The sequence below is a fragment of the Pseudomyrmex gracilis genome, unplaced genomic scaffold (assembly GCF_002006095.1).
Source record: "Pseudomyrmex gracilis isolate BER0280 unplaced genomic scaffold, ASM200609v1 scaffold_156, whole genome shotgun sequence".
NCBI classification, from domain to species: Eukaryota; Metazoa; Arthropoda; class Insecta; order Hymenoptera; family Formicidae; genus Pseudomyrmex; species Pseudomyrmex gracilis.
Genome location: NW_018020740.1, coordinates 55,304 through 78,376, shown reverse-complemented (window position 1 = coordinate 78,376; position 23,073 = coordinate 55,304). Strand labels below are relative to the sequence as shown.

Here is a 23,073-nt window from a genome sequence, read left to right as displayed (position 1 = left end):
AGCCGGACGCACGTCAGTGAGCCGCGCGCCTGGTGTGTGTGAGCGCTCACTGACGTGTGCCTGGCTGAAGGTCTGTGCTGATTGGCCTGATTTACTCAATAATTACTCCTTTATTATAAATAATAGAAAAAAATGGTTCAGGACTTTTCGACTCAGTTTTACTCCTTCTACCTGCCTACGAGAGATTGTACGGCAATTCTGGGACACCCTGTATATATATATATATATATAAGTACACATTTATATATATATACATATAATTCTATTGAGTTATAGGGAATTTGCAAGAGAATTGTTATTTGTTTTATAATTATCACTTTTTTTTTATTAAGAAATGTGAACACATGTATTCAACACACTCAATGTTCTGCGAAAGTCTACATTAGGACAATGAACGAGATACTTCCACCATGTTTGTTTTTAGTTTTTATCGAAAAGTAATTATCGCAGACTACAATAGCTTTTATATGAATACGTTTTGCTTTCTTAGTATAATATAATTTTAGCTCTTGTTTCAGTAGAAGTAATAAGCATTCATCTTGTCTTCCTAACGCAGCATACAACTCATTCATCAAACATATTATTCCATATCTCATTGTTATTGTTAACAAAAAGATGCAAAAAATTAATAAAGAACTTTATATTGAAAAATTAAAGTGCTATTTTAACGTATAAAGTAATATGTATGTGTTATACAATAATTCTTTGTGTTTTGTTTTGATAAAATATATTACATATACATATATCAATTTTATGTACAAGTATTGTACATAATGTGTACAAACAAAGTTTTGTACATAATGTGTAATATATTCATATATATATATACACACATATATATGTGTATATACATATATGCCTGAATTTTTCTTCTAAATATTCTTTATATCTACAATTTTTATAATTTGTAGTATCTATTTGTCTATTTTTAATTTATTTAATTATTAGCGTTGTGCGTTATCACAGAATAATTCCACACAGTAAAACACTGGAAATACACTTAAACCCAAATATCGTATTTAAACAATGCTTTCAAAATGCACAAGTTTTAGTAACTTTATGACAATGTTGCTATAATAAAATTAAGAGAGTTACGCTTAGTATCTTAAACAAACAGTGACTCACATTCATATTTCTTACAATTAATATAAAAAAACTATGCAATATTATTTTTTAATTTTAACAATTGAAAAGGACAAATTTTGTCTTTGCAGTTTTCTTTTCCCAAAAGTCTAAACACATATTTTAAAATATATATATTCTGTATTTTTTATATATTTTACTTAAATATTTTTACATACATGCACATACAAAATTACAAAAAAACTGTAATAAAAAGATTTCTTTGAATGTAACTACTGTGTATATAACTAAAACAAGTACTGTGTACGTAACTAAATATCAAATGTCATATTTTTTCTTTATACAATATCGCAAGAGTGTTCCAGCAAAAACAAACAGTTGGATACCGTGTTTTATCAGTGCTGGAAAGCCACTGCCAAATAAAAGTAGTAAAATTTTGTGTTTGCATAATATGACATTTGACATTTAATTACGTATTTAGCAACTTTTTTCATTTTTTAGCTTCTGAGAAATATCTTTACATAATAATGAAAAGAAATGCGAAAAGAGGTATATTTTCTATGAAAATGATAATGAAGGCAGGTTTTTTTTTCTACACATGCACATATATGTATATAATCTAAACTTAACTTAAAAAGTAAATTTAATTTGCTACCAAAAACCAACTTATAATTTTCAAGTTGTCAATTTAAGTTTTTTAAATTAAAAAAAAAATTTTTCTTTTAATCACAAGAAAAATCACAACAACAACTCGAGAGTTTAACAAAATATTGTATAGGAATTCATCATATCTTGAACTTTGTCTGCCGAATAAAACGACAAAACTTTGCACCAACTTGTAATATATGAAACTAATAATTAAATTAGGTGAAGAGACACGTGGTTGTAATCGTCGGCCTTGTGTGCAGCTGTTAAGTGCCCATTTCCTATTTCATTTCAGATGCAAAGTATCTTCTATCTATCTATGGTACTGCACTTTACTCTAGAAGCGTGCCACGCGTTTCAGTCGGAGACACGCTCGCGGCAGTGTATGCCTTCAACGACGATGTATGTACCGATTATGAGCTACAAAGTGAGCCGTAGAATGGATTTTACTCGATACTCAGTGTACTGATAAGAGAGATAACGAGCAGTAACACCGCGTGTATTCCGTTCCGCAGTATTATCAGTTATATGCTGATTTTGAAGAAACGCCGGAGTCATGATTCGCGATCGCACGCCCGAGCTGCTTTCCGTTAGTATTTTTTTGCTTCTATATTAATTACCAGACATGTGTCATAATGATCAGTTGTGTATCGATGCGTCGAACAATGCGATCGTTCGCGCATGAATCGCGTACATGCCGTGCGAATAAAGTCAAGAAGTTCTATTTTTAAATCGTTTTCTTTTTGCGTTCGTTTTTTTTGTTTTTTGTTCACACGCACGACTCATGCGCCGAACGAGAATACAGAACGGAGAGTGTGAATTCGTATGAACTCTGTCAGAAATAATTTATAAAAATTTTCAAATTCTCCAGAGCCGTAGTAACAGCACCTTTGGCAGAGGGTTCCTGCAAGACGTGCACCTTCAGACGGCCCAAAACAAGAGGCTCAAAAAACTGCTCGACGAAGTACGTACGTATATATATATATATATACACATATATATACACATATATATATACATATATATACATATATATATATATACATATACAAACGTCGTCAGATTTTGGCTTGTTCTTTTAATCGCGCGCATTCATAACAATGACGTGTGTTTGACATAGGCCGAGAAAATACGCATGCTAATCAACCTCATAGTCGAAAACGTGTCTATCGTAAAGGACTTACATAACAATGTTTTATCACACACGAACAAAGGTAAGCGAACAATATTTTTAAAAAATAATATACGAAATTAATTTATGTATATATATAAATTTGTAGATATGCAAAAGGAATTGGAAACTCGCTCGTACACGATCTCACAAACGGCTTTTCACGTACAGCGAAAGTTACGAGGTAGGTGTAAAATTTGTACGCGTATATATATATATATATAGAATTATGCTAAATTTCCCTGAATTTTGTTTAAATTTTCTCTCGTCGAGAAATCATCACTGTCAGTTCGCGCTGCTTTTCAAAACCTTGCGCGGAGAAGAGTTGGTTAGAATTGCGTGATTGCTCAGCGATCTTTTTCTGAGCAACTTTTTCGCGGAATCGTTACACTTTGGACTTCGAATTAACAAAGGCGTGCTGGTACTAAAGTTCGGCTCCGGAGGTGGTGTTTCCAACACCGTTTCCAAGTGTTTCGAATCTGCAATTACTGTATCGGAAGACGCTGTGATTCGCAAACAATGACCGGAATTTAACGAAAGACGACGAAGTCGAACCTCGGGTATCTTTTGTTGACTTGCACTTAATAACAATTCCTTGTAATTTGTAACGGATGATGACGTACTTATGTTTGCACTACTGTTGTCGTTTTCCGGAATCGTTTTATCTTTCAGTCTCCTGAAAAAAAATAAAATAAAATTTACACAAACACCTTTTACATTAGTTGTAAAGTATTTGTTGACGCAAAGGAAATTTATATTATTTGTTAGAAACAGATTTAAATGTGTTTATGCAACCGATATATATTATATATATATATGTATTTATAAATACGTACCGTTGATAAGAATCCATTTCTTTTTCCAGTTCAGGATATTCGCTTAACAAGGTGAACAGATGTTCCTTCTCGTATTCCGAATAAATCTTGAATAACAGACTCTCCACGTCGCCTTCCAACGATGACTTCAAAGTAGCCAATTTTTTTTTAAGTGTTATTAACGTAGGCAACAGATTCTCCAAGTTGTGTCTCTTTATTGCCGTCACAGCTACGCTCGCACCGTTATTATTCATTGCACTTGATGAATTTGCACCGATCGTCTCGTCGAGTTCCGCCGTGTCATCTCTGTGCTTCTCGCTGAAGGACGAGAGCTGCATCCGCTGATTGTTCATTATGAAAACCGTGTCCCTCAGGACACACGCGCCCTCTTCGGTTGTGATGTCGATGGAATTGCCGTCGCACACCTCGCGAAGCACGTGTCTCGTCAGTTTCGCAGTTAATTCGTACTTGGCGGGCGCGTCCAGATGTTCCAGCATAAATTCGTAAATGACGTTACGTTTGTCCTGATTCTGAATCCCGGGTAACGTCAACAGTTTCTTCTCCTGATCGCGCATTCTGTGCCCGTTGCAAAACGCATTCTGAGACCGGTAGTCGTTGTAGTGATAAATACTACCTAAAAACTGTTGGGAAATCAAAGTCTTATTTTTCGCCAGAAGTCTCTCCTCCACCAGAAAGATCGTCAGTTCGCGTATCATTTTATCCGTGTCCGACAGCATCGTCAGTATGTGAAAGAAGAATCGTCCTTTCAACTTGATGAAATCCTCCAGCAACAACTGAATGAATATCACCACTATGGCTTCTCTCACAGCCGGATTCGAGTCCTTCATGCTGATGCACATGTCCGTCAGATACGGCTCCACCAGAGCGGTGAATCTCACGCAGATGTCGGCCAGTGCTTTCGCTGCGTTGATCTTGATGGCGATTTTCGTTGGCGAGCTCGAGTCCGTTTCCTGAGATATCAAGGTGCTGAATACTCGAGTAACTTGCTTCGCGACGTCGCGATCCCTGAGCCCTTGCTGACAAAGGAGCACCACAGCGGACGCCTGCAGTTCTTTCATCTCCTTCAGAGACTCCGGTAGCGAGTCCCAGTGCAGCAATAATTTGGCGAGGGTTCGCAACGTCGACGATGATATTCTGTGGGTGCACAAGAGCGACGCGTGACCCAGAGTGAACACAGCTCTGCTCTTCACAAGTATATTCTCATGACTTTCGTGCTCCTCCAATCTCAAGTCTCCAATCTCCGCTTCCGACAACTCCAGCAGTTTCGTCATGTTCGATTCGATCAAACTGTTGTCAGCGTGCAAGTGTCGAAGCACACCTGCCAGAATGTCCAAACAAATACCGATCAAGTTGGATTTGATTTTGAATTGCGAAATACATTCGTAAAAATGTTGACGGAGATCCTCGAGACGATCGCGATCCAGGGTTGACCAAGTGTGTCTCAAAACCTGCAACATCAAACTCGCGTGGAAGTCGTTCTTCTGAATAATTTCTTTATAATCCGCGATGTGCCTGTTTATATTCGGAATCTTCATGTTCTCGGCCAGAGCTGCCAGCAGTATCCACGCGCTTATGGTGTTGTCGGTACCGATGTGAGACTGTAGGTTCGATATTACGGACTTGGTGATAACGCTATTTCTGATCCACAAACCGCAGGCCTTCGACAGATGTTTCGTCATTCTCATTTTGCTCAGCGTGTCCAAGACTCTCCACGGGAGACAGTTGCTCGCGACGTCCGGAACGTACAGATCGGCGCTCGTTATCTTCTTTATCAGTATGATCTCCAGGCACTCCAGCACCTTTTCCTGCACCTTCGCCTCGATGTCGTAGATCTGCGGCACGACAGCTTGCACCCAAACATCGAGAAGGCTCAAGTTGTGAGGAAACCGCTCGAGAATCTCGGAAAGAACGTGCACCGCGAATTGGCGCACGGTCAGTGTTGGATCTCGGCAACGGTCGCTTATCACGTGCGTTACCTTGCTCATAAGCGACGGAAACATGATGGACAGGTTTCGAAAGATCTTCAACGCGCTTCGTCGCACCAGCGCGCGCTCGTCGTTAATCCTGTCGAGAAACATCAGAACCAAAGTGTTGGATCCCGGCAGCGGATCGACGACGTCTTTCGCGAATGATCTTTTCAATTCGTCGAACGTGAGAAACGCTTTGTTCGGAGTTGAAGTTTCGAATATGCTTCTGAGAATGCTCTCGTCGTCGTTGTCGGTACAATCGGAAACCGAAGTAAGGGTGGCCATAGCTTTTCCTCTCACCAACGGCGAGCGATCCGCGCAACGGGATAATACAACGGCTATTAGAATTTTTCTCATCTTCATTTTGATATGTTTGTTTAAATCACCGTTCGACAGAAAAGCTTCCGTCAGGAGTTTTCCTATAATTTCTTGAGCAAACAATCTATAAGATATCTTGGTGTTGTAAGAGAATAATACTATGTCTTTGAATATTTTCACAACAACGTTCTCGCCGCACATATTTAGCAATTTTATTATCAGAGTTGCCTGTCTCTGACGACCTTCTAATCTTTCTGGACATTTCACCATCAGGTGATGCATCAGAGTCACAATTACCTGTACAGTTTCGTTTTCGTGAACGTTCAATAAACTCTTCAGAAAATATATAGCCGCTTCGTGAACAATGGTTACAGACTTTGGTTGAGCGTTTGCGTGATTAAACAACAAATCCGGTAACATGTACTGCACTATTAACGTTATTGTTAAGGTGACGGTGCCGTGATTGTTACCGCACAGCTCCCGCAAAGCTGCGGACGCTTTCTGAGACAGCAACTTTATCTTATAATTGTTATTGCAAATCTTAACGTGCATCTCTAATTTTGTGATGTCCAGCAATGTGCGAACCGTGATGTCCAAAGACTCCGCGTGATCTTTAAACCAGAAAAACTTCGACATTGCAATGAGATCGGTGATAATTCTATTTAAACTTTCCGTGAGCTTCGCTCTCTCGGAATCTAACAAATAATAATCCGGTAATTCGTCATCCATACCGGAATCTGTCGTATCTGTGATATTCCTCTCTGTGGCGGGAAACAAATTCTCTGACATCTTCAGAGTCTCGATGGCTCTTTGATACAAATTAGGATGATAAATTCTGAACGCATTGCTACCGGGTATTGTGAGAAACAAAAGATACAAGCTTGTGGCCTCCAGACAAGCCTGTCTGGAGACCTGGTCGTTATTGGCGCTCTGGCCGGTCTTCATTATGTAACCCAGTATGGCAAGCAGACCGCGCATGTTGATGTTCAGTAGCATCAGAGCTTGCCACGAGAATTCGGAGGATTTGCTTCGCTCGCATTCGTTCGCGGCTATCCAGTCTCTCAGCACGAGACAGGATTTTTGAAGCAACAATCTCACGTCGTCGCTCTCCAGATACAATAGATAATCGTCAGGCGGTTCGTCGTAGATGACGAACTCGGCGTCCCAGACCGACTTTATCCAACTCTCGCTGAGATCGTTCAGTCTGAAATTGTGAAATATACGCAATGAATCCATCGCGCTGTGCGAAGATGCTTCAAATCGCGCTCAAAACACAGTCACTATCATCATCTTCAGCGGCGTCAGCCGCGAATGTAAACACAATCACGAACATAACCTTATCGTCACGATGCACTCGGTCGAGATTCGGAGGGGGTTTTAGGTTATCATTTTTTCCTTGTCCGTGTATTGGTAATAAATTTACGGTCCTGTTTCTTCGGTACTTGTGGCCGATGAATATTTTCGCGGGAAATAGATAGCGAAACATTTCGTTCGCCGTATCGGAGCGAGCGAGACGACCAACAAACGTAAACGCAGAAACGCGAAACTGAACAACCAATCGAGAGTTCAGAAACCGTTTAATGACCATTTACATATGTATGTGTACAAAATATGTATCATATACATATTTTGCATACGCACACATATATGCGTACAGTTTGTACGCGACTTATACACACTTGTACCAATCATCTGTTGCAAATAATAATGCATTTTTCTCTCAAGCTGATTAAGAAATATCGCTCCCATACACACGCACACACGCAATTAACTCTCCTATCAAACATATCACATACACTTGACATATACTTGTGAGAGAAAACAATAAAATTATTTTACATACATGTACAATACACACAATAAATTATCATACAAAATTCTCAAAATTATGGAACAATATATAACTTATTCCAAAAAGTTGGAAAATTATGTATCTAATTATTAAATAATAATTTAATAAATTCTGTAACCATGAGAGATAATTTCACTCTCCAAAACTTTTCTTCTAGATATGGGAAAGGATATAACAGTTATTGATGATTTAACTGTGGCCAGTGCGCAGGATGGATCTGTATATTTCAGAATTAAGATTTTGCAGTACACAACCATGATGAAATTGTTCACCGAGATTATGAACGATTATAATAGAACAGTAATTAGATATCACGACAAATGCCGGTTGCTCTTGCAACAGCAACGACTGTTACGTGGGTATTTCTAGAAAAAGATTTACATAAACTACCACATACAAACTAGAAAAAATTCTGATAAATTTACAAAAAATTAAAAAGTGTAAAAGTTTATGCTCCACAGCAAATACATACACACAAAGAGAATTATAACTATTACAAGCATAATATTTATTATTATTATGATATATATATATATGTATATATATTTCTTTAACATTAGTTAAACAATTTGTTTCTTTAGTGAGACGACAAGTTACAAGCGAGGAATTAGACCACATGCTTGACGCTCAAGAAACCAGTTTATTTGTCGACAATGTAAATATTCGACGACAATGTATTTCATAAGAATGTTTCATAAAAAATCTTTATTTACTTATGTATATAAAATATATGTGTATGCATATTTATATATATACATATATATACAATTGTGCAGATTCTAGAGGACAGCAAAATAATAAGGCAACAATTGTCGGACATAAAAAGCAGACATGCTGAAGTTTTAAAATTGGAAAAATCTCTAATCGAGATCAGGACACTATTTGCTGACGTAGCATTTTTGACCGAAAAACAAGTATGCGATATATGTAGCGTATAAAATTATTAAATAATAAATTTGTGGCTCTTTTTCTAAGTTTTGTAAACATGCAATATACACGATATTAATTGTAGAATTTATTTCTATAGGGCGAACAAATTAATAACATAGAATATTTTGCTGATAAAACGACAAATAATATTGGTGGCGGATGTGTTCAACTTGAAGAAGCAGAAACAAGACACAACAAAAGTAAAAAGGTAAATATGTAAATTATGACGTTTAGATGACGTTACTTTTATACGATATTACTATGCAATATTTTAACTACAATTTCCTTTTTGCAGCGAAAAATCAAGATTGTCATTATCATAATTATAATAGTAATAATAATGATATTTGTTTTATCCGTAATTTAAGAATTAGAAGAGATATTTTTTAAAAGCATAATGCTTTGTTTTTACGTTATTTTATATGCTACAAATTGAATAAAAATCGAAATAAGTAAAAACCTATAACTAAAAATTATATTTTTGGTTTTTCATAGTAAACTTAATACTTTTAGTATTACATAGCGTATATATAAAAATAAAATATAATAGTGTACGTACTAATATTATGCATATTTTGTTTACACTATAAAAGCTTAGACATTCTTATATTTGTTTCTTACTATTCATTGAATTTCTTCAGTCAACTCTCGTCGAGAAAGTCGTGCTAACTTCTTACTATCCAAATGATCTTGAAAACGTTTTACCAACGCTCGGGCGGTGGGTCGTAATTTATAATCCGTCTCGGTACACATGTAGAATATCTGGAGTACAATTTTGTATTTTCTCAAATTGAGATCAATAGTAGGTAAGGCTGGACGTGTACCTGAAATTAGTTTTCATAGTTTATAATCCGTTTTCTTTACTTTAAATCATATGCACTTCAAAAAATTGCAATAACCTACCATATTTACTTTCAACTTCACTATCATCTATATCATCTTTCGAATCTTCATTCTCAGTTGTATCTAAATCACCCAAGTGAGGTACGCTTAGTGATATCATTTCCCACAAAACAATACCGTATGGCCAAATGTCAGCAGCACTTGTTACTGGTTCATCATCTGCAGAAAAAGAAAGAAGAAAAATGTTGTTAGAATGTCATCAAATATCATTTAAAAAAACTGTAATTTACCAAATCATAAATTAAAAACTGTATATATACATATATATAAATTACACACACGACCATCAACTCTTGCCATTTAATTTCTTTTTTTTTTGTTACCACTGTATACTTATTTATGTATACATACCAAATATAACTTCAGGAGGCAACCAAGGTAGTGTTCCACCATAAGCAGTAACACCTGTTGAATCTTCTCCCAAAGATGGTGTCAATGATAAAGAATGTCCAAAGTCACACAATTTAACTATGTTAAACTTAGGAGACACTAAGATATTATGACTTTTAATATCTCCATGTAAAATATGTGCAGTATGATGTAAATATTCTAGTCCTTTTGCCACTTCAAAACCAACTTTTACAATGTTCTTAGCTGGAAATGGCTCGTCAGTCATCTCTTTCCTTTTCTCAATCATCTCACCTAATTGCAATCAGTAATTAAAAAAAATTATATATTAAAAATATAACAAACTATTTAATTATTCAGCTCTCCAAGATACCAAGAGATGAGGATATTGCTTCCATAGCTAAGCAAGGTTTTCCATCCAATCCTTTCATAAATCCTCTGAATCCTACAATATTTGGATGATTTAATTTGCGTAGAATTCGTGCTTCAAATTGAAGACGTTTAAAGTTTTCTTCGTTGCTCCTTTTCCGCATCCATTTTTTTATTGCCCATGGTGATTGTTCCCTTGATGATCTTTCCAAAAGATATACACCAACTCCTAACAAAAATATACAAGAAAAATTCAGCTCCGAGTCAGGTTGATAACACTTGGCTATCATATAACACATCACAACAAATTGGCAACAACAAAAAAATAAAATACAAACTAAATGATAGCGACAAACAGTCGTAAATATTTAACTAATATATCGACAGTCATGATGGACAACAATAAATCAATAAATGTTTATTATTTACAAATTTATTGTAAAAAGAAGAAAGCAGCGTGCAAAACACGTACCGGTACCGAAGCCGATTTGTTTCATGAGAGGTGATGCTGGTATTTTTACAGGTGTACTTAATTCACTAATTCTTTTAACTTTTTTTTTGCATAGTGGCGTACTGATTTCAGCCATGTCGATTACAATTTAAAAGTATCAAAAAATCACAAAAATCGCAACACGAAACCGTTGATCGCAGATCACTCGCTCAAACCATTTTAAATTGTCTGATTGATGCAAGCATGCGCGCAATTGATTATTCAACGGTTGGATCCGTGAAATATGTGTCGCCTTAGCTTAAGGCCGTCTCGACCAATGAGCATTTCAGCAGTGAAGTTGCCATTTTAATTTAAAGAGTAGAACTAGACGCTCATTGGTCGAGACGGTCTCGTGTTTTGTACGTTCGCACCTATCTCGTGCCACGTGCGCGACAGGGAAACTCGTACTTCTGTTCATAATTCAAGATTTGTTTTTTTCCGTGGCTGCACTAGTTCACAGTCCATCTTTTTTTATCCATGTTAGAAAGAAAAAGATAGACTGTGAACTAGTGCAGCCAGTTCGGGGGGAAAAAAAACAAACCTTCAATTATGAACAAAAGTACGTAAGTAGTTCCTATCTTCCCAACTTTTACGACAGTAGTGACCTAAGTTAGCGGTTACGGCTATTATAAATCAACCCTAACGCTATACGAAAGAGTTTTGTGCGGAGGCCCTTACCCGTAGTTGCCAATGTGCACCACCCGTGGACATTGCGCTGGCTTACAGGGCGGAAAAGCGATTACACATTCTCTTATGGCCCTGGCCGCTCTCAGTCTTCTCTCTGTTCACACTGGAAAAACAGTCATAGAAGAACAGCGGCTCTTCGAACACGCTCTGGTGTGAACGATGATTGTGCAGGAACCAGTGCAGGTAAAAAAAAGTGTTCGATCCAATTTCTCCATTATTGAATGTGACATGCGAATTTTTTTTCATATCGGACCGCATCCACATTTACCACACTATTGACGTCTTGTTAACCAATTTGCACGCAGTTTTGATTACGTTAAATGGCCACTTATGAAATCGCCTGTTCTTTCATCGGAACGAAACGTTTTTATGCTCCGATTTTTCTTTGATTTCTTATTTGTGTTCAAATGAACGCATCCTTACGAATATTTGCTTTGCAAAGAAAACAACAGGAAAGAGACGGCTTGACTATAAATAAGCATGAGATTTCATCATATTTAATGAATTTCAATAGGCTAATGTTTGATAGTGAGATTAATTTAATTGTACAATATAAGTAAAATGGGGTTAAATATCAGAGTTTATTTCTATCAGTTGTGTTAGAAATTACCTTATACCTATGTATGTACATATTTTATTAACCCAGATATAAATACTATGTATATCAACTGTGCGCAGCAAGAAGATTTAATGTTGTAATTGCACATTGATCTTTATTAATTCAATAATGAAAATAGTACAAACAAACTATATCAGTCTTTGTGTTTTACAGCATTTATAGTATTGTATTTATAAAAAAGTTGTAGTAAAAGTACAACCATGTTTTTCAGTAACTAATAAATGTAACTGCTAAAATGCAATTTTTTTAAATTTTAGGCAGCCATATGGCATTGTTTGAATCATTATGCTTATCCGGATGCTATATTCTTGGCAGAAAGATTATGTGCAGAAGGTAAAAAAAAATGGTGTAACTTTATTTGATTTAGAACTGTTTTCCTCTATGTTCTATATTGGACATATATATCTGTATATTGTACATATCATTTTGTATTTTTCACAACTTTTGCTTATATTGATGTTATTACACAGTGGACACAGAAGAAAGTTTGTTTCTTTTGGCAACATGTTATTACCGTTCTGGTCGGATTAGACAAGCTTATGCCTTGTTATCCCAGAAGGCACCCAATTCAGCACAGTGCAGATTTTTACTGGCAAAATGTTGTTACGATCTAGAGAAGTAAGTGTGCACATGTGATATTTGTTTATTGCTGCAAGTATGTGTATCTAGAAAAATATATATCTTTTATTTAAAACAAAAACTCTATATAGATATGCTGAAGCAGAAGCTGCAATAATTGGCGGATATTACAAGCAGTTGAAAAATTTGGAAGAAATAATAACCCAGTTTGGGGAACAAGCATGTTTTTCCCTACAGATAATTGCAAAGATATATTACAAGATGATGCGCACTGCCAGAGGCAATGAAGCACACAAGTTAGCTTTAAAATTGAATCCTTTTCTCTGGCATTCGTTTGAGGAACTCTGTAACGTTGGGGAAAAAGTAGATCCCACCAAAGTTTTTCAGTTAGACAAATTAGATTCCTTTGCTATGTGCCATGGTACCGCGTCCACGCTCAACTATGTCTCTGAGCCGGATCTCATCATTTCTGGAAACACATCTGTGTCTAATGGCACTAACGTGTACGTATATTTTGTGTGTACAAGATGCGTGCATATATTATATACATATATATACTTATATATAATTCTTTTTAACACATTTTATTTGTAAACAGCACATCCGTGCAGGTAACACCGACACTAATAAATGGAGGTCAGGTGCCTCAAATACGCTATTCCTCTGTCGAAGAGACTCCGCAAAACACGTCTGTTCACAATAACTATACGATTCCGTCGAAAGCCAAGCTATCGCGATATCGCATGTTGAGCAATCCTATGAGTCCGCTTACACCTAGTTTCGGTATTTTACCACTTGAAAGCAATACACCTGAACAAACGGTGCCACCGACGCACACAACTCTCACGGAAACCAACGATCAAAAGAGTTTAGCAAAACGCGTCAGCAATTTGAGAGCTCATGTAGGGGTAAGGAAGTAGTAACACAAGTTCATTCGTTGAAAAATAACAGATACGGCAACTCAATGTTTGCGCGCTTATAAATTTTTTCAGCAATTTATCTCGTCGAGGAAAGAAACACCGTTGCAGCAAGGCAAGTCAGTATTTTCACAGTCAGGTAATGCGAGCAATACCGCATATATTATGACAGTGACAACTGCTAATCCGACGTCACCGCCGTCGCCGACATTTCAGAGCACCAATGTTAGACGCTCGTCGCGACTTTTTAGCCACAATTCAGTAAAAGTACGAAAAAGTTTTTGCTCTGATTCTCTTCTAGCTTCAACGTTTCATATGTACTATATATATTTATCTTACGCGTTTTTGGCATATCGATAATTTAATATGATTTGCATTTAAATTGTAGGAAAATAATAAGTCACCCAATAGGAATAAATTTGCAACTCCGAAGTCTCCGTCTCGTAAGACAAAAGCGAGACTCCAATCCAAAACGAATTTAAACAAAACCAACTTTAACGAATTAAACGAGAGAAATAAGAATGAAAAAGAAAAAAATGAAACAGTCACGTCAGAAAAAGCTGTGGCCAATGCGAACGCGCTTAATGCTCAAAATAATATTCAGTCTGGAATAACGTTACAAAAACAGTCAGCAGGTAAGTTACTTGTGCGATATTTGTTAACTGTCGTTTTCTCAAAGGATTTTGGAATAATTTTATTTATTCGCATATTTTTTTTTACAGAGGGATTAATGTCTTTACTGCGAGATCTGGGCATGGCGTATCAGCACTTGAGTCAATTCAAATGTTCAGAGGCCATTGAAATATTGAACATCGTGCCACCGCAGCATTATCACACCGGTTGGGTACTTTCTATGCTAGCCCGGGCGTATTTTGAAATGATGAATTACAAAAAAGCTGCTAGGTGAATGATAAAAAAAGCTACTAAAATTTTCTTAAGAATGTTTTTACCCTACAGATGGCTGATTAACGCGTTCTTAATTCTCTTTCTTCTCTTTTTCACGCATAGGTTTTTCGCTGAAGTGCGACAATTGGAGCCGCAGAGGACAGAAATGATGGAGATTTACAGCACTGTTCTGTGGCATCTTCATGCGGAAGTACAGTTGTCCACACTTGCTCAGGATCTAGTCTCCCAAGATCGCAATTCCGCAGCTGCGTGGTGTGCCACGGGTAATCTTTTCTCAGCGCAAACGGAACATGAAACGGCAATCAAATTTTTCCAAAGAGCTATTCAGGTACTGTGCACTTATCTTAAATAAATAAACAAACAAAAAAACAGCGAAATATTAGAATGTACGGCTGTTAATTCGTTTGTTTGAGAGTAATGTGCGATTTTCTGAAAATGTCAGGTGGATCCGAATTTTCCGTACGCTTATACGTTGCTAGGACACGAATACGTTCTTACCGAGGAATTGGATAAGGCAATCACCGCTTTTCGTAACGCTATCAGACTCGATCCCAGACACTACAATGCATGGTAAGTATCAGAGATAAAGAAAACCGGTTTCAGCCGCATTGCGTTACGTATCTGTTACTCTTCGAACTGCTTCTCCGAATTGACCCAAACTCTTTTTTTTTTTTTCACGTGTCTCTTCAAGGTTTGGTCTGGGAACGATATTTTCGAAACAGGAGCAGTATTGCTTAGCTGAATTGCATTTTAAACGAGCCTTGCAAATAAATCCACAGAATTCCGCGATAATGTGCCACATAGGTGTCGTGCAGCACGCCTTGAAAAAGACCGAGCAGGCGTTGAACACACTGAACAACGCATTGGCTAACGATCCGGATAACACTCTGTGCAAGTTCCATCGCGCGAGCATCAACTTCTCTATCGGTCGACACGCGGAAGCTCTTCGAGAGTTTGAGGAGCTAAAAAATATTGTACCCAAAGAATCTCTAGTCTATTACTCAATAGGAAAGGTAAGGGGAGCTGTTTGTTCGGCTTAGAACCGAATGTCCAATCCAACACGTTCGAAAAATGACGACGCTTAAAATTTCTCGTTTTCTTTTTCGACACAGGTGCATAAAAAATTAGGCAACACCCATCTTGCATTAATGTACTTTAGTTGGGCAACGGATCTAGATCCAAAAGGTGTTAATAGTCAAATTAAGGAGGCTATATTAAGTCCGGGTCAAGGAGAAGACGACTCCCCGCCGACGCAATCAGGTATTCGCAATCAGAACTTCGAAGTTCGGGATAATTCGTGCAAAAAAAACAAAGCATCAGCGGTTTTATGACGGATATTTACATAACTGAAATTTTTATAATTTGTGTTGTTAATACTCATAATTATTAGTGGTAATAATTAGTGATATATTTGTTGTTAATATAGTGAGATTCACAAATTCGATCGATATATTTATTTGAAGTTGTCGCGTGTTCGTAGATGAGCAGCAAGCGCAAAACAATTCAATGGAACAGGACGTCGACACGAGTAGAGAAGGAAACGCGGCGCCACTCGCTGGAAACGTCTCGGTCGAGCCTCAGGGCGACGATAGCGACGATAGTTTATGAAAACTATATGCAAGATTGTGTGCCGTGAAGAGAAACGAAGCGATATCATAAATGTGTCATGAATTTTCGGTCATTCTCGATCGCTTTTCGTTTGCCCGATGTAATGCTTGCAGAATCGATAAAAAAGAAAAAAAAAAAAAAAGAATCATCAGTATGCGATCGTTGACTTCAGTTGAGTATTCGTAGTTCTGCGAATTGTTCGATACGATATACGATGTGATTCTTTCTTTCTCTCCCTTTTTCTCTCTCTTTCTCGCTCTCTCTCTCTCTCTCTCTTTCTCTCTCTCTCACAGTGAAAAGAAATCATTTATATATATATTATTTCCTTGCGCATATATTATCAAACTTTTTTCTTCCACAGAGAGAGATTTTATACATATATATATAATATATGAATACACGGTGTGTGTTTCCTTACAAATGATATGATTCGCGTGTCCTATTTCCTCTCGACTTGTACATTTCGCGATTTAACTGCTACTATTTATATTATTTGTAATTGTTTACCCCCCTTTTTTTGCATTTCTTTGCGCGATTCTGAATTGTGTCTCGTACTATAACGTACATCAAGTCTTCTTAACGTGACTTCGCTGACGGAAAAATCGCGATGTTAATCGAGTTCGATTTTTTTTTTTTTTCTTTTTTTCTTTTAAGCACGGAAAGAGAAAGGAAAGGGAGTTTTTAGAGAGCTCTGCGGAAGAGGCATTAGAGATTTTGTCGTTCAATAGAGACTGGTATCACATCGCGGAAGGAGGAACGAATAACGTAATCGTAAAAAAAAAAAAAAACCACGTTGTATGTAGGTAGTGTAATTAATTATAATCGCTCGAGTAAGAAGAGAGTCTTGTGTAAATGTAAATTATTACTACTGTGTATTTACAAGCTATATGTGTTATTACTATTAGCGCCATTATTATTATTATTATTATTATTATTATTATTATTATTATTATTATTATTATTATTAATATTATTATATTATATCTTACGATTATCATTGTTGATTTAAAATGATTATGAGATAAATTAATTGGCCGCTCGGCGTCGAAGTGGCCATTGGACGATCGTGCAATCTTCATCGTGAAATAAGATTCTTTGGTCGGAACATGTGGAAGAGCTTGTGGAACACACCACAGTCGCGATTGAAGTGAACTCAATGATCATTGCGACTTACATTCGGCTTCGATCTCGTCTCAATTTGAAAATTAGCATAAACCTGTCTCGCAGATATTTGTAAAAAAATACACACAACAAACATATACACGTATACATGTGAAACGCTCGTCGTGTTATTCCCAACTAATGTTCAATACCTACCAGTATTGAACAAAATTTTTTGACGTTTCCGTCATATCCGTTTTTTTCGTATTTACATTAAGTGTACAATGCAAATTGTATCGATCTCTCGAGTTTCGCCGAAGCGGAGAGATTCCTTGTGCGTGTTATTCACATACATTACGTCCAGACCAGAGGTGGGTATTAGCCCGTAACATGCCTGAAGAGAGGTGCGTCAGAAAAAAATTGAAAATATAAAAAATTATGCAGTTTGTACAATATCCTGCTTTGCTGAAATCTATTTTTTTACGCTTACGTAAACCGTCAACGTATTCAAAATGTTTGTCGCGCGACAAAGATTTCGATTTGAACAAAAAATGAACGTCGAGCTTTCACAGTCACATCTTTTGTGGCTTATTTGTTTCGGTTTTTGGAAGAAAAGAAATATGAAAACGCACATACACCAGTTGTAAATAACGCGGCGAAGTGAATCATTTGAAATATTTTCAATCTTTGCACTGACAGGCTAGAAAAAGAAGAAAAGATGGACCACTCCTGGTCTAGAGAAAGAGTGTGTATGTTCTTGTAAACATGTATCGCGCGCGTGATATTTTATATTGTACACGTAATTAAACGAAAGACACGAAAAAAAGATGGACAAAGAATGCCGACTGAGAATTGCGTCGGACGCAAGTGTTAGACGCGCGCTTTTTATTTCCTCTGTTTCTTCATCTCTCTCTTCTTTTTTTCACACTCAATACATCAATATGTATTTTTCTTCGCGCGACAATTTTTGTTTTTGGTTTTTTTTTCTATTTTCTTTTTTTTTGTCTTCGAAAGGACACAGAAAAAAAAAACAAGACTAGACTTCTTTTTGTACTAGATATATTTAAATGTAAGCGGCATGCGTGCGCGACTCATCCCACTTTATTATCTGACATATTTATTGTCGAGCGGTGATGACACGTCACAGCTATCTTCCAAAGATTTTAGAAACCAACTATGCATATTATACATGTGATGTTTGCTCGTCTTTATCCAGTCTGCTTGATATAAAAAAAAAAAAAAAAAAAAAAACCGAGGAAATTGAAGTCGGCAATCCTATTACTCGTTACACACGTATGTGCAAAATAAAGGCCTTGCACTTTTTACGAAAACGTACGATTTGCTGTTTTGTCGACCTGCATGATATGAAAACCAAGAGGATTTTATAATATATGATATATATATATAAAAGAGAATAATATATGTATATATATTTATATTAAAATTACACGCACACACACTCGTACAGACACGCAAGCTCAGTGATTAAAAAAAATTTAAAGCTCTTGCAAGGAAATCATTGATCAAGATTTACAGATTTGTTAACGTAAGTAGCGAACTAATGAAAACTTAACGCTCTTTTGGGAATCGTTGTGAAAATTTAAATGTTGGTCTAAAAATTTAAGTGTCGTTCTGAATTTATATGTGCTCTCGTACTAACTTAAAGTTGCTTCTGAATTTAAATTTCGTTATCTCTTTCCTTTAATCAGCCTTGAATAGATCTTGTCTAATCTTGTCGGCGACATGCACGATTCAGGTTTTATTTCTGGAATAACTTACGCATTTATTATTTTTTCGAACGAACACACACACACACACACACACATAAATGAAACTAAACTAAAATTTATATAATAATAAATTGCTTAAAATAATAATTGTTAATTATAAATAAATTATGAGTATGATATTGTTTTATATAAGCATGTGTTCAAATATTAATGTTATTAATAATAAAATACTCTTTATGTATTTATATAAAGCGAATTTTATTTGCAAAAAATATTCCAGAAATATATCTGCTATTTTCTAATTTCAAACAAGTTCGTTACTTAACAAATTGTATATAAAATAATTGCAAGATTTATATCATTAACAATCACAACATCTGAACATTATTCTTCTTAATATTTTTTTGGTGTGGGAAAAACTCAGTAAAGAATAACAATGTTCTGAAATGCTTCGAAAAGATCAAGTACGTCTTGCGATAACACGTACGATGATTATAAATATGTATCTTTTAGTAACGTCATGGAATTGTGTGAAATTACAAATTTCCTCTGATAAGTCTATTATTATGTCAGTAATATATTAACAGGCATTTAATCGGCGAGAAAGAATTGCACTAGACGCTATAAGTGATAACTGATAAAAAGATGTTTCCCGCGAAGGATTAGCTACATATTGTTTAGAAAAGTAGAATCTGCGATAAAAAAAAAAAAAAAAAAAATAGAGCCGTTGGATTTAACGATCATTTCCATGCGCAATGCAAATATCAATGTTTAAATTATATTTCACGTCAGTAACGTAGCACGTAAAACCAGTTTTGACGCAATAATAAATATCGTTAGATCTTTCACGGACAAAAAACAAAAGATGTAACAAGTAGAAAGAATGTTTATTTTTTTCTTTATATTGTAACAAGATACAGCAACAAATATCGATGTTTTATATGAATTTTGAAAATTTCAAGCAGAAGTAGAACAAACTGTCGAGATTGATAGCAGGTCGATTATGTAATCGATAACGCAGGTACCGCATGCGCACAGACAGTTCGAGAGTAAAATGTTAGCGCATGGATCTCCCACTCTCAGTGATCATATCATATCAACAGTTATACGGCTTATAAGACCGTTCTATGTGCTTTTATATTCTAGTTTCTTGTTGCGTTGCAACGGAAATAACATCAAGTTTATGCAGAAAAAAAAGAGATAACAGAATAACATTTTTAAAAAGTGAATTTTATCTCTGGATTGTAGGAGTGGTTTCACGTGTGTGAAAATGGCCAGAAATTATTCGGGCAGCGTCGAAACTGGTGAGTATGAACTTTGTTCTTATCGTGAAACGATTCACACCGGTTTATATATATTGAGAAATATATAAAAACTTAAATAAATAATTTAAAATGCAAAAATAATTAATTAAAAGATAATTTATGTAAGAGAAGTTTTGTCCGGTCTCTTTTCTCAAAGATTTAAGCACAAACATTTGATTATCGTACAATTTTATTTTGTTACACAGTACTAGGCAGTAAACCATTGTCCGAGCTCGGCAGAACGCTAACGCACGAGCACCTCGCTCTCGATTTTTGCAAGTTTTACGTAGCGCCACCGAGACACATCAAACACATACCCGACGGTAATAATTTGTCTCTTCGTAACGTTGGATATCTTCGTCAGTATCCGTGAGTCGAATTATATTATTCCTCAAAGTTTTGCGAAATGCGTAAATAAATGTTCTTAACTTCGTTAAAACAACAACACACACACTGTTAGACGTATATTATTGTATCTGCTAAATATTTTTTTTTTTTATACAAAGCGCAAACAAAATAATTGGTTCTCGTGCTGAAGTTTAACACGCGTTTGATTAATCAATTATTGCATGTATATTAAGATTTTATTACTTACTAATTTAAAAGGTTGAATAATTTAATAACAAATACGTAACTGAGCGCATAATTTTAATCAGATACAGCAGCTTGTATAATCTGGAGTTTCGAGACAAAGACGCGGCAGAGGCTGTCAAAATAGATGTGGAATTGTACAAAGAAGCCGGCGGTGGAACCATCGTGGAGAATAGCAGCCACGGGTTGAACCGCAACATTCCTTTGATGAAGCAAATAAGTCAGTCCACGGGTGTTAATGTAATCGCTGGAACTGGTATGTGATTGCGCAATGTATCGGCATTTTTAATTGTGCGAATATTAAATTGCAGTGGACTCGAAGACAACCGTGTTTATTTCGTTGTTTGAAATATCTTCGTATTTTGATGAGCCAAATTGTAATTTAAATTCGTCCGACTTCGTGCGCTTTTCGACTTTCGTAATTTGACCGCAACAATTACAATAATATTTATAAAAATTATATGTGTCAAAAAAGTTGTGAAATATAAATAGAACAAATTATATTTTTTGCGGCTCCACAGGATTTTACGTCGCCTGCATGCAACAAGCATCAACGCTCAATATGACCAAAGAAGACATGTACAATCTAATGCGCCAAGAGTTGGAGGAAGGTTGCGTGGAGTGTCCCGAGGTAAAGGCGGGATGTATCGGAGAAGTGGGCAGTTCTTGGCCAATTGAAGGTGCAGCCACACAAACAATTTACGTTACTTAATCGCGTACTGAAATTTTATGATTAAACACACACTGTTTGCGTTATGTGAAAAAAAACTGTTAGATTTCGAGAAACGCGCCATTCGCGCGACCGGCGAGTTGCAAGAACAATTGCGTTGTCCCGTGAGCTTTCATCCCGGAAGGGATGCGTCCGCACCCGCGGAGATACTGCGGTTGTATCAAGAGGCCGGTGGCAATTCCGAAAAAGCGATCATGTCCCATATCGATCGTAAGATCTTATGTGAAAATTTGTTTTTGTATTCATCTCGAATTGGGCTTGCGAATTAAACGAATTTCATACATGTACAAGGTACCTTAAACGAGGAACAGCTTCTGGAGTTTGCCGACGCCACCAAATGTTACATTCAGTTCGATCTGTTTGGCGTCGAGTGCTCCTACTACCAGCTGAATCCATTGGTCGCCATGCCGTCAGACGCGCAGCGTGTCGACCTTGTCGCGCTATTGAAGAAGGAAAATCAACTGCATCGGGTTCTCATGAGTCACGATATTCACACCAAACACAGACTGGTGCGCACATTTCACAAAAGTTATCCGATCGATCTTGTCGAACGGCATTTGCCAAGAGCATTTATTAAAATTTATTTGAAATTTACTAATTAGAAATTTATTTAATTGATTGTTGAAGATACAATTTGGTGGCCACGGATACTCCCACATCATAAATAACGTGGTGCCTGTCATGATAATCAGGGGCTTCACGACGGAAGAGACTGAACTGCTGACGATTGAAAATCCCAAAAGATGGCTTGCCCGACAATGATCCGTTGAATATACAAAAAATACAATAATAAAGTGATTTAAGGTACTTATAAGTTACTTATTGTTATACAGAGAAATAAGTGCTTTATATTTGCATCTGGGTTTATGCACATTTTATTTTTTATGCACGTGGTCGGAGTTAAAGGGTTAAGTGTGTGATTGACGCATCCAGAGATTATTAACGAGGCAAATAAATTTGCTTATGATTGCCGAGAAAATATATGATTGAGAAAGAATAAGATTATTGAGATAACAAGTATATAAGTATTCTATTTATTCTACTGTACATACCGGCAATTTCTCGTCAAGTAATAATACATTAGATCATGTGAAATAATTTAAAAAAGGACTACAAAAAAAACAATAGAGCGCTAGGACTACAAAAACAATAAAGTGCTAGCATATAAAGTTCACACAATTTCGAACCGAAAAAATTAATATAACATCAACTTATACAATTGTATAAACAACTTTATATAATTATAGAACATTCTAACTTATTTATGTATATAATTGTATATAATTGTATATATAAATAATTATACAATAACTTTTTTATTTTATTATATGACATTTCAACTTACATAACTATCTTAGGTATGAATAAATATATACGTTTTTTTCTACA

The 23,073-nt window shown here is 36.1% G+C and overlaps 5 protein-coding genes across 5 annotated transcripts; 3 read left to right on the top strand and 2 right to left on the bottom strand.

The window, feature by feature from the left end:
- Window positions 1-879: 879 nt before the first annotated feature.
- On the top strand, window positions 880-9,191 carry LOC109857361 (syntaxin-1A-like). The gene is made up of 9 exons (XM_020433572.1): window positions 880-2,317; window positions 2,600-2,692; window positions 2,849-2,942; window positions 3,009-3,083; window positions 8,030-8,227; window positions 8,454-8,527; window positions 8,649-8,786; window positions 8,900-9,010; window positions 9,098-9,191. The coding sequence occupies exons 1-9, from the start codon at window positions 2,285-2,287 to the stop codon at window positions 9,167-9,169; spliced, it is 888 nt and encodes a 295-aa protein (XP_020289161.1). The 5' UTR covers window positions 880-2,284; the 3' UTR covers window positions 9,170-9,191.
- Window positions 3,010-7,598, bottom strand: LOC109857359 (condensin-2 complex subunit D3-like). The gene is made up of 2 exons (XM_020433570.1): window positions 3,736-7,598; window positions 3,010-3,575 (listed from the first exon to the last, which is right to left on the bottom strand). Exons 1-2 carry the CDS (start codon window positions 7,254-7,256, stop codon window positions 3,185-3,187), a joined length of 3,912 nt encoding a protein of 1,303 aa, XP_020289159.1. The 5' UTR covers window positions 7,257-7,598; the 3' UTR covers window positions 3,010-3,184.
- A 64-nt stretch (window positions 9,192-9,255) lies between the features above and the next one.
- LOC109857360 (lymphokine-activated killer T-cell-originated protein kinase homolog) lies at window positions 9,256-11,137 on the bottom strand. The gene is made up of 5 exons (XM_020433571.1): window positions 10,895-11,137; window positions 10,427-10,651; window positions 10,057-10,347; window positions 9,706-9,864; window positions 9,256-9,626 (listed from the first exon to the last, which is right to left on the bottom strand). The coding sequence occupies exons 1-5, from the start codon at window positions 11,007-11,009 to the stop codon at window positions 9,427-9,429; spliced, it is 990 nt and encodes a 329-aa protein (XP_020289160.1). The 5' UTR covers window positions 11,010-11,137; the 3' UTR covers window positions 9,256-9,426.
- Window positions 11,138-11,624: 487 nt separating this feature from the next.
- LOC109857369 (cell division cycle protein 27 homolog) lies at window positions 11,625-16,525 on the top strand. The gene is made up of 13 exons (XM_020433595.1): window positions 11,625-11,782; window positions 12,476-12,551; window positions 12,689-12,836; window positions 12,929-13,300; window positions 13,396-13,705; window positions 13,790-13,981; window positions 14,103-14,349; window positions 14,437-14,617; window positions 14,723-14,948; window positions 15,063-15,190; window positions 15,312-15,633; window positions 15,733-15,880; window positions 16,101-16,525. Exons 1-13 carry the CDS (start codon window positions 11,759-11,761, stop codon window positions 16,226-16,228), a joined length of 2,502 nt encoding a protein of 833 aa, XP_020289184.1. The 5' UTR covers window positions 11,625-11,758; the 3' UTR covers window positions 16,229-16,525.
- A 3,545-nt stretch (window positions 16,526-20,070) lies between these two features.
- On the top strand, window positions 20,071-22,684 carry LOC109857357 (phosphotriesterase-related protein). Its single transcript, XM_020433569.1, has 7 exons — window positions 20,071-20,363; window positions 20,570-20,732; window positions 21,020-21,210; window positions 21,476-21,634; window positions 21,730-21,894; window positions 21,976-22,193; window positions 22,312-22,684. Exons 1-7 carry the CDS (start codon window positions 20,330-20,332, stop codon window positions 22,444-22,446), a joined length of 1,065 nt encoding a protein of 354 aa, XP_020289158.1. The 5' UTR covers window positions 20,071-20,329; the 3' UTR covers window positions 22,447-22,684.
- The last annotated feature ends 389 nt before the right edge of the window (window positions 22,685-23,073 follow it).